The sequence below is a fragment of the Salmo salar genome, chromosome ssa13 (genome assembly GCF_905237065.1).
Source record: "Salmo salar chromosome ssa13, Ssal_v3.1, whole genome shotgun sequence".
NCBI classification, from domain to species: domain Eukaryota; kingdom Metazoa; phylum Chordata; class Actinopteri; order Salmoniformes; family Salmonidae; genus Salmo; species Salmo salar.
In genome coordinates, this window is record NC_059454.1 from 64,431,366 (window position 1) to 64,444,583 (window position 13,218).

The 13,218-nt window shown below is 42.5% G+C and overlaps 1 protein-coding gene across 6 annotated transcripts in view; it reads left to right on the top strand.

Annotated features, from left to right (window-relative positions):
* The window catches only part of LOC106567559 (double C2-like domain-containing protein beta), a 365,846-nt gene that overhangs the window by 282,015 nt on the left and 70,613 nt on the right, over nt 1-13,218 (top strand). For all 6 annotated transcript variants that reach the window (XM_045693459.1, XM_045693460.1, XM_045693461.1 and 3 more), the window contains one exon: nt 3,728-3,802. In XM_045693459.1, the coding sequence (XP_045549415.1) occupies nt 3,728-3,802 (75 nt within the window). The remainder of the gene's footprint in view (nt 1-3,727; nt 3,803-13,218) is intronic.

A 13,218-nucleotide genomic window follows, 5' to 3' on the forward strand; every position in this document is an offset into this window, starting at 1 on the left:
CTCCCCAGTATTCTATTTTCATCTATTGATCTATTGCTCCTCAGCGACGCAGCAGAGTTGAAGGAGCAGATCTTGGCTTATCCCATCCAGATAGCTGTGCGCTTTACTTAGGGAAGAATCCACTCACCCAACCCTCAATTTACTCAATACATCAGCCTCGAGCTACCTGTCAAAGGCAAAGTCGATATTTCATGCTTCCTGTAGACATTTTTTTCCAATCCTATTGGATTCAGCCCAAAGACTGGTAGTGGTATTTACAAGAGACTGGTAGTGGTATCTACAGCAGAACATAGCATAGAAAAATTTGGAGCAGTGGGGCCCAGAAGAGAACACGTTGGGAGTCTTTTTGATAGTTGGGCACAGTTCCCAAACAGATCATATCAATTCACATCTGTGGAACGGCTCTGAAGCCGCTTGCACAACGGAGAAATGCTGGCCCCGCTGCACTATCAAAGAGAACATTCATCTGTGTTCCACACAAACATCTGACTCAACCTGGGGCTTTGTAGAAGAGATGAGACACTGTTTGCTGTGAATGAAAGGAGGAGAGGCTCCAAGCCTAGAGAAGGGGTCCAGAGTACAGGCAGTAATGGAACTCCAGGCACAACAAACGACTGCTAAGAGCAGGTGACTTTGGAAAAGAGAGAAACCTCCTCCTCTGTCCTTACAATAAGTTTTCATAGTTAGATTTTGATGTGAAATTGGAATATGACATGAAGTGCGTTTGTGACACGCACAAATATATAAAAGGTTTTGAGGATGAGAAGATTCCTCATGAAAACAGGAAAATGTGCTTTGCACTTTTTCACCCGACACTCGGTGGAGCAGAAAACTGTATATTACCATTTGTGGTTCTGACAAGTGTTGCTCTGTGTTGGGAGAGAGACGCAACACAGACACACACACACACACACACACACACACACACACACACACACACACACACACACACACACACACACACACACACACACACACACACACACACACACTCACAAGCACACACACACACTGTGTGAGGAACTTTCATCCCACACATGGCTGAGCAAATACGTTTGGGAGATAGGATAGCACTGACGCAGACACATGCACATGCACGCACCCACACACACACACATTTAAACTTAACAGAAGGGGCACACACAGTTAAACTTAACAGAAGGGGAGAGAGAACAAGTACAAGTGTGATTCAGCTGACAATGGGTGATTGCAAACAAGTCACAAGCAACTAAGAGTTACAAAAATATGTTTCTTGTAACTTCAAATATTGATGTTCATCAGACAATGCCATCGTACAAGGATGGGCAACTCCGGTCCCTGCCGAAGTAGTTGATACTGTACATCAATGGTGTTTGGTTGGTATAGGGAGATCTATAAAGATTCACTTAGCATGGCAAGGTAAGTTGTTATGACTCACCAAAGAATTCATTGTTTTGTGAAGCCGGTATCAGTAGTAGAAAAGCAACAACTGCCAAGGCCTGAGTCTATTTAAATCAATTCATCCACTCTTTTATGGATGCTGTCTATCTCTGTGTTTGCCGTAGAGATTTCACTCCTTTGTCATCTCTTTTCACTACATCCATATTCATTTGCAGACAGCCACATCAAATAACTTTGCTACAGGTAGCACTGTATTTTTATTTATTAAGGATCCCATTCTCTTCCTGGGGTCCAGCAACATTAAGGCAGTTATATGCAATTAAAATATAACATTACATTACATTTCATAACACTTTTCACAACACATTAAGTATGTTCCCTCAGGCCACTACTCTAGTACCACATATCTACAATACAAAATCCATATGTACATGTGTCTAGATTGTCCTATACAGTTCCTTCTAATGTAAAAAAGCCAGAACACCACAGCTGATATGAGAGATTAATGTTGATCACCTCCATTGCATTTTCATACAAAGTTTTCTCTCCGAAAGGTGAAACAAGATACATTTGTATCTATAGAGTCTGATGGCTATTCCCAAAACATATGTGCTAAAGTAAGTTCCCCCTGGACCATTAGATATGACTCAACCTGAAGGACTGGAGGTGGTGTGCGCCCTACTTCCTCTGTTCTAATCAAAATGATCAATCCTAGCACACACCACAGAGAGTGGGTTACCTTTTTGAAATGATCATTCTATTTATGTCAACCTGGCGGATCCCATTTGATAAGAAAGCAAAGCCCCAGCATGTTCGAGACTGAGAAAGATGGTTGGGTATTGCAATTTTCTGAGGCCTTGTTTTTATACTCACCTTTTTGACTGCATGCATGCATGCCAATGAGGCATGTTGCATTTGTTATATGGATGGGAGCTAGAAGTCATATCCTATTCTGAGTAATCCGGTACGTTGTGCTTTACAGCACATACAACCAATCTTTTTCAGTTTGTAGAGAAGGAAAGATGACCTACCTATGATATTGCAGCTCCGATGTGCATTTATTGGCTGCTGATGAGCCAGACGTACCATTTATCTATAGGCTCATTTTCTTCCACACTTCCACAGCTACCAGTTGCCGTTTAAAGTGACAGTTCACATGTATAAAGGGTTCTCAGTGTTTCTCAACACCATTCAATCAAGCTCTCGCCCTCTCTCTCTAGCCAGGGCTTCATCGATTGGACCTGCAGCACCATGACCATGCCTGTCTGCAATATCATGCCATAGGGCTGAGGAAATCAACTGTTTGAAAATGTGACTTTTGTTTTTGGCTCGGGTTTCATGAAAGCTGCAACCAAGCAATGTATCAATAATACTGTCACAAAGTAAACAGTCATCTCTCAAGTGAATTATTAATACAGAGTAATAATTTACAACGTGAGATAGGGGATCAAGAACGCACTTAAACAAGCCATAGGCAGGCGATGACATTAAACCAACCTGCAGGACAAATAATGTTGAGATGTGTCCTTCTGTTGAAATGACCTAGAAGTCAATCTGATTATGACGTCGTATTTATGTCTCCCTTTCTATTCTTCTATCTGGATAAGGGTTTGGCAGATTTTTATCCTCTGATTCATGGAAGCTGACGATCCCATGTATTGTGATTTATCTGCATCCTTTTACTAACGGGGAAAGCTGACGATAGGCATAGAACATCAATCATCTTAACAGAAAAGAGGTGTCGGGTGAGGAGCTCATTTATGGCGGATAAGCACATTCTGACAGACAAAGTCATTTTGAGAGGATGATCCCATTCTGAGCGGAATTATCCTTGTGCTGTTTTCCATACTATGGAAATAGTCCCCACATGAATTCCTAAATTAGGTACCATCTACACCTCTCCTTGTCAGGTTGCAAAGTTGCTTTAGGCTACTTTGTGTGTTTGTTAATTACTTGATTTACTCACACATAGAGTTCAGTTTCTGTCAACGCATTCTGAAATGTTTTTGTTTATGGAAAAGCATTCAAGTTATTTTTCCAGCCGTGGAACAGGTCTCACCTCTAGCCTTTCTAATTAGCTGACATGGCTATTGTTATTCTCAGGAGGTTGTGCACATGTCAGAAACAAAAGTCTGACTTAAATTGGATGTCAGGCATCCAGCATTGGCCTTGTATGTCTGACATGTTTTAACAAGTTTTTTTTTTGTGTTGGCTGGTGGATGTGGGGTTTTCATTTTAGTGTAGTCACATTTGGACATTTTATCATGAAGGTCTATGTTGTGATGCGCTGTCATACTACCTTGTGAACGGCCTCTCTTTCGACACCATCTGTCTGTCTCTCCCACAGGGGCTCAAACCCATGGACCACAACGGGCTCTCGGATCCGTATGTCAAACTGCACCTACTGCCTGGGGCCAGTAAGGTACGTACCTGTCTTATTATACATCAATCAATCAATCACATTTATTTGTAAAGCCCTTTTTACATCAGCCGATGTGACAAAGTGCTGTACAGAAACCCAGCCTAAAATCCCAAACAGCAAGCAATGCAGCTGTAGAAGCACGGTGGGTAGAAAAAACACCCTAGAAAGGAAGGAACCTAGGAAGAAACCTAGAGAGGAACCAGGCTCTGAGGGGTGGCCAGTCCTCTTCTGTCTGTGCCGGGTGTAGATTATAACAGTACATGGCCAAGATGTTCAAACGTTCATCGATGACCAGCAGGGTCAAATAATAATAATCACAGTGGTTGTAGAGGGTGCAACAGGTCAGCACCTCAGGAGTAAATGTCAGTTGGCTTTTCATAGCCGATTGTTCAGAGTTAGAGACAGCAGGTGCGGTAGAGAGAGAGAGTCGAAAACTCATGTTATACTCATGTTTAAGGGACACTATGGGAGTTTAGGTCTAACTGTTTACCTCAAATGTTGTGGGATTGCGGCAGGTAGCCTGGTGGTTAAGAGCATTGGGTGAGTAACCGAAAGGTTGCAGGTTTGAATCCCCGAGCCGACTAGGTGAAAAACTCTATGTCCCCTTGAGCAAGGCACTGAACCCTAATTGCTCCAGGGTCGCCGTCAATAATGGCTGATCCCTGGCTCTCTACCCACTTTCCAAGGGTGTCTCAGGGGATTGCGATATGGGATAAATGTAAGGACCCCACCAATTATTATGGTTCATACACACCTATTATAAAAGTAGGGCGATTCCAGTGTTATGGATGTTACATTTGCATGCAAATCACAACTTTAATGTCTCACAGAAGGGACAAAAAAATATAAATACAACTTTTGATGTGTGTGTCTATAGTACCCCTTGTGGTAAGTGTATTTCCCCAAAAAAGATGACTTCCAAATAATTGCATGTTGAAGAAATAAAGCATATAAGATGTATTATGGATGTTACATTAAATGGACAAGTGTTTTGGAGGAACATAATATGAACAAAAGTCTGAGTTTTTAAGTTTTTAGGTCAAAACATGGATAGCCATTTTGATGGAAAGGCTTTGCTGAACACATAAACAATCATTTTGAAAAGATTTGCATTATTACTTTACAGGGGGAAAAATACCATTATGGATGTTACACCATCCGTTCCGAATGTTACAGTCTGAAATACACATTCAAATCGTAAAGATTTATTGATCTAAAATTATCGTAACACAGTTGTTGTTATTTGGTTTTTAAAATGTCTGCAGAAGGCATAGTACCTTGGGATTGTATAATTACAGGTAGCCTGCAGCATACCACCCTGCTTCCCACTGCTGGCTTGCCTCTGCAGCTAAGCCGGGTCAGTCTTGGATGTGAGACCATATGCTGCTGGAAGTGGTGTTGGAGGTCCAGTAGGGGGCACTCTTCCCCCTTGTCTAAGGAGATCCCAATGCCCTGGGGCAGTGAAGGGGACATTGCCCTGTGTAGGGTGCCATCTTTCAGATGGGATGTTAAAATGGGTGTCCTGAGTCTCTGTGGTCACTAAAGATCCCATGGCACTTATTATAAGAGTAAGAATAGGGGTGTTAACCCCAGTGTCCATTACACCGTCATGGCCACATTCTCAGCTTCCAATTGGCTCATTCAGATATGATACATCTGTTATGGATTTCATGTGTATCATAACGCTGAACAAAGATGCTCAAGAGCACCGACGGTATTACACATGATCTTCTGTTGAGATAAGTCCATGTTCAAGCCTGACTGTGTTGTTGTTCCAGTGATATGACACAGTTCAAAATGAATGGGAAAGATAAGCACCATATAATTTCCAGATTTACAGTACTTTTATCTTTTCCGTTCACTCGAGGCGCATATGTGATGTGGATTTATCTTGACATTAGGCTACTTTTGAAAACATCTGATAAACTTTGATTTTGGTGTAATGTCCCTTTAATAATCTAAATACAGTGATGCATTAATGCATATGCTGTCATATCAGATGGTGTCATGTCTGATTATTAGAAATTAACAGACACTATCATGCCCCGTTATAGAAGCTATGGATATATAGTTAACTGCCAAAATAAAGGAAACACCAACATAAAATGTTTCAATAGGGTGTTGGGCCACCACGAGCCGCCAGAACAGCTTCAATGCGCTTTGGCATAGATTCTACAAGTGTCTGGAGGGATGCAAAACCATTCTTCCAAGATAAATCCCATCATTTGGTGTTTTATTGATGGTGGTGGAAAACTTTGTCTCAGGTGCCGTTAAAAATTACCATCTCCCAACCACGAAGGACTGTCGTCTAGTCGTATTGTAATTCTTGTACCACCTTGGTCTCCGTGGGCTAGCCTTCTCTTGTGCCAACGCTCCACTTAGCAGCTGCCAATAAGGGTTTTCTAAATCAGTTAGGCTGTCCCCAACTGTTCAGACACCTTGACCTCCGAGTGGACTCTCCATCAGACCATTATTAGGTAATTGATTGGGCTTGAACGTCAAGCATATGGGCACTGTTTCATTTGGGGGCCTGAAATTACACCACAAACATGGCAGCTGTGACTAGCCGCAGATGTTCCTCACTACTTGTTAAAGGCGGCCATCAAGTGGTCCAGAAAGAGAGACATGCCGCCAGAGAATTTCCCCCAGAATAACATTTGCTTGTGTCTGAGTTTGGTCTAGCGGTAAAATGCAGCCCGCTCCCGACTGTGCATGCCTGTTGAGAAAACTGGGTTAATAATTTAAATCCCTGCATTGACCTCCTCAGCTCACGAGGTCTGTACACCTCTCATCAGTCTCCCCTTTACTTAATAACTATATCCATCCCAATAAAAGGATTACGTTACATACAGAGTGGAATTCACTTCCCTTTTTTTATCAAAACTTAAACTTTGTCTCAGCAATGGTGTCCAACTCTGGTCCCAGAGACCGCTAGATAGACACGTTACTCTGGTTGTTTGTGTGGGGTTTCAGATATGAATCAGCTGCTGATTGAGAGGAAACCAATCAGCATGCACTTTGTTCTCCAGAACATTAATATGCGACTACTCAGCACCAAATAATCATGCCGGTTAACCGATTAAATGCAACAGACATTGTTCTTCACTGTCCATTACTCACTACCACACACAATATCAGCTTGCTGTTTTGTTAAACTCAACACTGTTCCCTAGCAGAATGTGTGGGCTCGTGAAGTCCACCACAGAGCAATGTGCTTCTCCAATCAATAAAGTGGAGGGAAGTGTCGCATAGTGGTAGGAGTTGTTCCAGAACTTTCTATAAAGAGCACAATACGGTATAAAAGCTATATAGCATCTTCCTGACAAGTCAACATATAAGCAATGTTGTTTTTTTAAAGGGTTTACCATTTGAGATTTATTGAAATTGTTATATTGCATATATGGTTTTTGGTGTTTGCCTTAAGCACTTATGCATTCATGCATTGCATTTAAAAAAAATTGAAGGTGCTGTTACAGTATGGTATGGTGTTTATGTTGTGCACTTAGACACATTTTTATATAAGCATTTTGAGTATTGATACAAATGTACTGCATGTATGTGACAGCTCTTTGTACGTGCATGTCAGATAAAAGGTTAGTGATGAAAGGGAAAGAGGCATACAGAACTCTCTATTTTAATTAAATATCCAACCTCACTCTTATCACAAATGATTCGTGACCAGAGGCTGATGCTGCAGATGCAGACATAGATATAGAACACAGAGATACTTCCTCTTGACAAGAGATGTAATGGCTTATGTATAGCCATTGAAGGTGTGATTCATCACTGTAGAATTCTATTCTTACTGTTCCATCCTGCATCGACCCCAGTCAGCAGCCATACAATGGCACTACTTTGCATATTATAGTGATAATCAAAGCCATGTATACTAAATACGTACACTACGTATGTGCTTGTCTTACCTACCTTAGTTGAATGCACTGATTGTAAGTTGCTGGTGATAACTAGCTAATACAATCAGCATGCAGTGATTGCTATTGGTATATTTGTTTGATGAATTTGATGAATAGTCAAGGCACTGGTAGGCAGACAGGTTGATATATTGCTGGCTATTGTTCATGATTAAATGTGTCTCTCACATCATATGGTGATCAGTTATCTCCACAGGCTTTATTTTTCATCTGGCGCTAAGGAGGTGCAAGTGTCAAACACACCTTAGTTTGCAATTTCGTCATGTAAATACTGGCACACTGGCATTTTCCCACCCTAACGTCAGGTTTGGCAATTTACCTGTCTAACATCAGCTCACTTGCGCTGAGGCGGGAGGGGTGGAAATATTTGAGGTGTCCTTAAAAACAAGCGTAAAAGTGACAATTTCATTTTTAAGACCCATAAAAAGCAGGTCTCAACGGTAGCTCAGTTGATAACGGCATGGATTTTGAGAGGGTATGTGCGGCCTATCTAGCCATGACACACAGTGCCCATGCATGGAACGAGAGATGTGCCTTTTGTGCTGGTGAATCTTGTATTTAGAAACATAAAAAATAAGATTTGTTTCCCATCATGTCATTTTAATTTGACTAAAAACCAAGCATAGCCTCCCCTTAATCAAGGCTGATTTAGCAGCATCTCATTGGTGCGTCTTTTTATCCTGGCCATTAGCCAAGTAATTAGCCTATGAATAAAGGGTTTACTGAGATTACTTTGAGATATTTTGGATGTTTTTGCCCTCATGCCTTTTCATTATTCACAATTCACACACCTGCATACTTCATTTTGCTTGTTCAAGTAGGCTATCCATCTCCATTTTCAAAGAGCGCCCCTCATCCGATTACCAAAGACACGATACTCCAAACTATTCAGTCCTCCTATGATGCCATATCAACTGCAGAGATATATATTTTTCATCTGCCTCGCACAAAGGCAACAATACAATTGACAGGATGTTTATAATGTTATGCGTAAAGACATTTAGGACTATGTGTGCACCCAGTGCCATGGAACAAGAGAAGTGATTTATGATATCATGCTTCTAAGCCCATCCTACAATATTTAGAAATATTGTTGTTGTTTTAAACAGATTGCTTGTTTTCCATTTCATATGATTAAAAACCAAGCCCTCCATAGGCTACCCTTACCCTGGGCCTAGGCTACTATAATGAAGTCTGGTTTAACAGCAATGCATTTTTTATCCTGGCCTTGCAAAGTAGCCTATCCATAAAAGGTGTTTAAATGGTCTATTCGTCAGAGTGCCTTGAATTTAAAATATACTGCACATCCTAAAACACACACACGAATGCTTGTTCAAGTATCCACACTCTAAAACCTAAGAGTGCATCCCTCCAAAGAGCGCCTCTCATCCGGTTACCAAAGACGTGCTCGTCCAAACGTATTTAAATTATTCAGTCCTATAATGCAGTATCAACGTTAGGCTATATTTTGGCCGTCAACACTACACACATAGGCTATTGAAAAAACAGTTCATATTACATTTTTTCTGTTGCTATTACTCGTTATTGTGGCCTATGCTATTTAATAAATGGTAGTCTCAACCCACAATCAACCAGGAGGAGAATATTCCTTGCCCCCAACCGAATATGGACTTGATGACAACACAGAGACCGTCAATAACCTACAGAACTTGTGACAAATACAGCATTAAGCCATGGAACGAGTTGATTGGCCAGTGAGTGGCCAAGCCCTTGTCGGTCAATTTCTTCAACAAATGATCAGGTCTATATAATTATCAAACATTCATTAGTAATGGAAAAGAAACACAGACTCTTTGTTTAAGTATTAAAATTATCCTTTAGTAATACAATTGTAGGCAGAAGTTGGTACAGAGTACAGTACATGATGGCTCTCCCCAGGTTCTGCAAAATGTCTAAGACATCCTGTAACTCATGTAGCCTCTCCCAGTCCTCCTGGTGTGAGTTTCCCTGGCAACAACATTTTAATAAATCTAACCTCCCCCTGACAGCAGCAACCATCTTATCAGCAATTGAAAGCTCAGAAGTGGGTTTGACCGAAACTTGAAGTATAGGGTCATAACAAGGTGAACGTGTCCAAGCATCTTCTGACAGGTGGCTGTTTTCATCAGGCCTGCGGCAGCCTTGTGTTCTCAGAAAACCAGTCGTATTCTCAGAACCTCAGATAGCCAGGTGGGGCCCAGACAGGAGGAGTATGTATGAACGTAGGCGGTTTTCACCTTCTGATAATGTCTGAAGGGCACAACACTCAAAACAGGTGTTAATACACACACAGAGGTCTCCTAGAAGAGGCGACCTAACAGTTTATAATAATGCAATGTATTAACCCTTTTAAAGGTATGAGCCCTTGGTTTAACCCTCTTCATTTCCCCTTTGAGGCCACTAGGCCTCAACAAAGCGAAGTAACTCAAGCATAGTGATTATAAGAATCATCCATAAAAGGTGCATTAGATTGCAAGCAATCCTCAGGAGATTGAGGATAGAAATAAGGGTCTGGGAGATGAGGAACATGAAGCATAAACATGCCTGGCATAGCCTTATGAAGTACACATTTGCCAGCTGCACAGAATGCACAAATGCAAATTAACAAAACGATCAGTGGGAGCAGTAATGGAACCAAAATGGACAACAACTTAAATCCAAAATGTCCTAGTACATCTTTCAACCACCCAAACGGGGACCAGGAGTCTTCTCCTGTGGGGGTGTAGGTATCAGCCAACTGTTAATTCTTTCAAAATCAGAGGAGTCAGGGAGAAGCATAACACATTCAGTGGGGGAAATAGAATTTAGGGCCCTGCATTATCCACCCTCCTTAGCCAGAATGTAGTCTAAAAATATAACAGCTTTAAGATTCTGAACATCAGTAGAAAGAAGGGCAAAACCAGCAATGGTCAAATTCATAGGTGATGGTGATGTTGTTAATCCAATCACCTACGCCAATTGATCCAAACAACTCACTCTGACTCTGAGGGTTTTTTAAAACGACTACAAACGAACCACTCGGCGTGGCTTGTCGGCTCAGGTTCTGGACCATTTTTACCCATTGGTTACTGGTTTTTAATTGAATCCCTTGGATCTCTATTCCCTCCAACAGCGGCTGCTGGTGGATGATAAGAAGTATCCAAAACATGTACCTCAAAGGTTTAGCCCAATTTTTGTTTTTAACAATGTGACCATAGCGGTCATGTGTATCAACATCTGGGTCTGGGTGTGCACTCTTATCTGTTATGATGGTTGGGATGTCTTCTGGCAGTGTGATAGGTGGTGCCACCCCTGGTGCTTCTGGACCTTCACTGCTCTGGGTGTTGCTGCGATGACCTGGTATGGACCCATCCATCTTGGGTTGTTCCACTTCCTTTTGTGGACCTTCAGCTTGATCCATTCTCCAACGTCAACAGGCAGGCTGTCTGGGTCACCCTGTTCTGGAACTTCTTGGGCCTTCCTGTATGGGGAATACAAAGACCTAACAGCATGGGTTAGTTCCTTCATATATTTGCTCAAATCATCATCCAGTGCAGTCAGGTCAGTCAGTTTTGGAGTCATTGGTCTGTGTAAAGGGACGTTCATTGGACGGCCAGTTAAGAGCTCATGTGGGCTAAGCCCTGTTCCGCGGTTTATACTATTGCGCATTTTCATCAGGACTAAGGGGAGACACTCTACCCACGACTTCCCTGTGAAGTGGCATGCTTTGGCAAGCCCTCCTTTTATGGTTTTATTAGCCCTCTCAGTAATCCCATTACTTTATGGGTGGTAGATACAAACAAACTTCTGATCTATCCCCAATTGGGCAGCCACCTGTGCAACCACATCTCCTGTGAAATGGGTGGCATTTTCTGCGGAAAGAAATTTGGTATACCAAATTTAGGGATAATTTCCCTTACCAGAAGTTTTGCTACCGTTTTAGTGTCACATTGAACAGTTGCTTCAACCCACCTGGTAAAGCGGTCAATTATTACCAGGCAGTATCTCTTTCTTTCCTTTCTTTCAGCCATGTCTATGAAATCCATAGCTAAATGGGTGAACGGACCGGCCGGCGCTGGAAATTTCCCTGGTTTCCGGGGGGTACCCTTACCAATGTTGTATTGCATTCACGTAGTACATTTACATTTCAATCAGATTTGGACAAAACCAGGTGTCAGATATTAGTCTTAACTTCTCCCCCCTTGGGGTGGGCCACCCGACACACATTGGAGACGAGAGGCAGAGGCAGAGCTGGTTTGCCAGAGAGTGATTGCCTCCACAGGCCATCAGGGCCTCTGGAGCAGCCTCTAGACTCCCACAAAGGGTAATTAAGTGCATACGCAGCCTGGTGTTGGTCCAGATCAGTGATTTCAGACATACACGGGGAGGCAAGCAGAACCGCATGAGTATGGCAGCTGGAAGCAGCATTCTTAGCAGCAGCATCAGCAGCTGCATTACCCAAACTAATGCTATCAGTGTTGCCTGTGTGGGAAAGGACCTTAAGAATAGCCAATTCAGCTGGAAGCAACATGGCCTCCAGCAGGGCTTCTATCTGTAAACGGTGTTTAATAGGGGTACCAGACGCGTTAACAAAGTTCCTGCCTTTTCAAACCCCTATCCAAGACAGGGAAATGCCAATGGTGTATACAGAGTCAGAATAAATGTTAACCTTCAAACAACTACCATATTTACATGCTTCAGTAAGTGCTAGAAGCTCAGCTTGTTGGGCAGAGCAATGTTCTGGCAAAGGCGGTTCAATCAATTATGTCCTATCTAATGAAACTATACCTAACCCTGCATGTTTCCTACCAGTCTCCCTATCAATAAAGGCAGAGCCATCAACAAAGAGAGTAACATCAGGGAGCTCAAGAGGTTCATTATAAAGGTCAGACGGGCCTTAGAATCATATTGGACTTGATCAGGACAGTAGTGTGGTTCTCCATTTTCCAGAGACACTTTTAACAACAGAACATCGTTGAATCGTAAGGTGAGGCTGTAATTATTGGTTCTTTGGTACCATCTGGAAATATATACTGGTGACACTGGAGTAGGGGGTCAGAGCATCCCTATTGTTGATTATTCTGCGGTGGGAACCACGTCTGGTTTATCGCAGGAGGCTGTTGGGGCCATCCATATTGTCGACCATTCATCTGGGAAAAGGGAGGTTGAGGCTGTCCAGTGTAGGCTGGTCTTCCACCTCTACCACCTTGGAAGTTCCCTCTGCCAGCATTCCCTCTCCATTGCCCTCTCCCACTCTGCTGCCAGGGTTGCTGCTGCTGCTGTGAGGGCACATGTTTCTCATATGGCCTGCCACACCGCTGTACCAGCACACCAGCGGTAGTCTCAGTGGTGGTAGGTATGGTTGTGGGTTCCCATATGGTTGAGGAGGGAACTGAGTAGCAGGTGCTTGGGTAAACTGTGGTGGAGGAGGCTGCTGTTGTAGGGCAGCTGGGGTTACAGCCACCATTAGATTATTGTTTTTCCCTTTGTCCAGTTGGGCTAGTT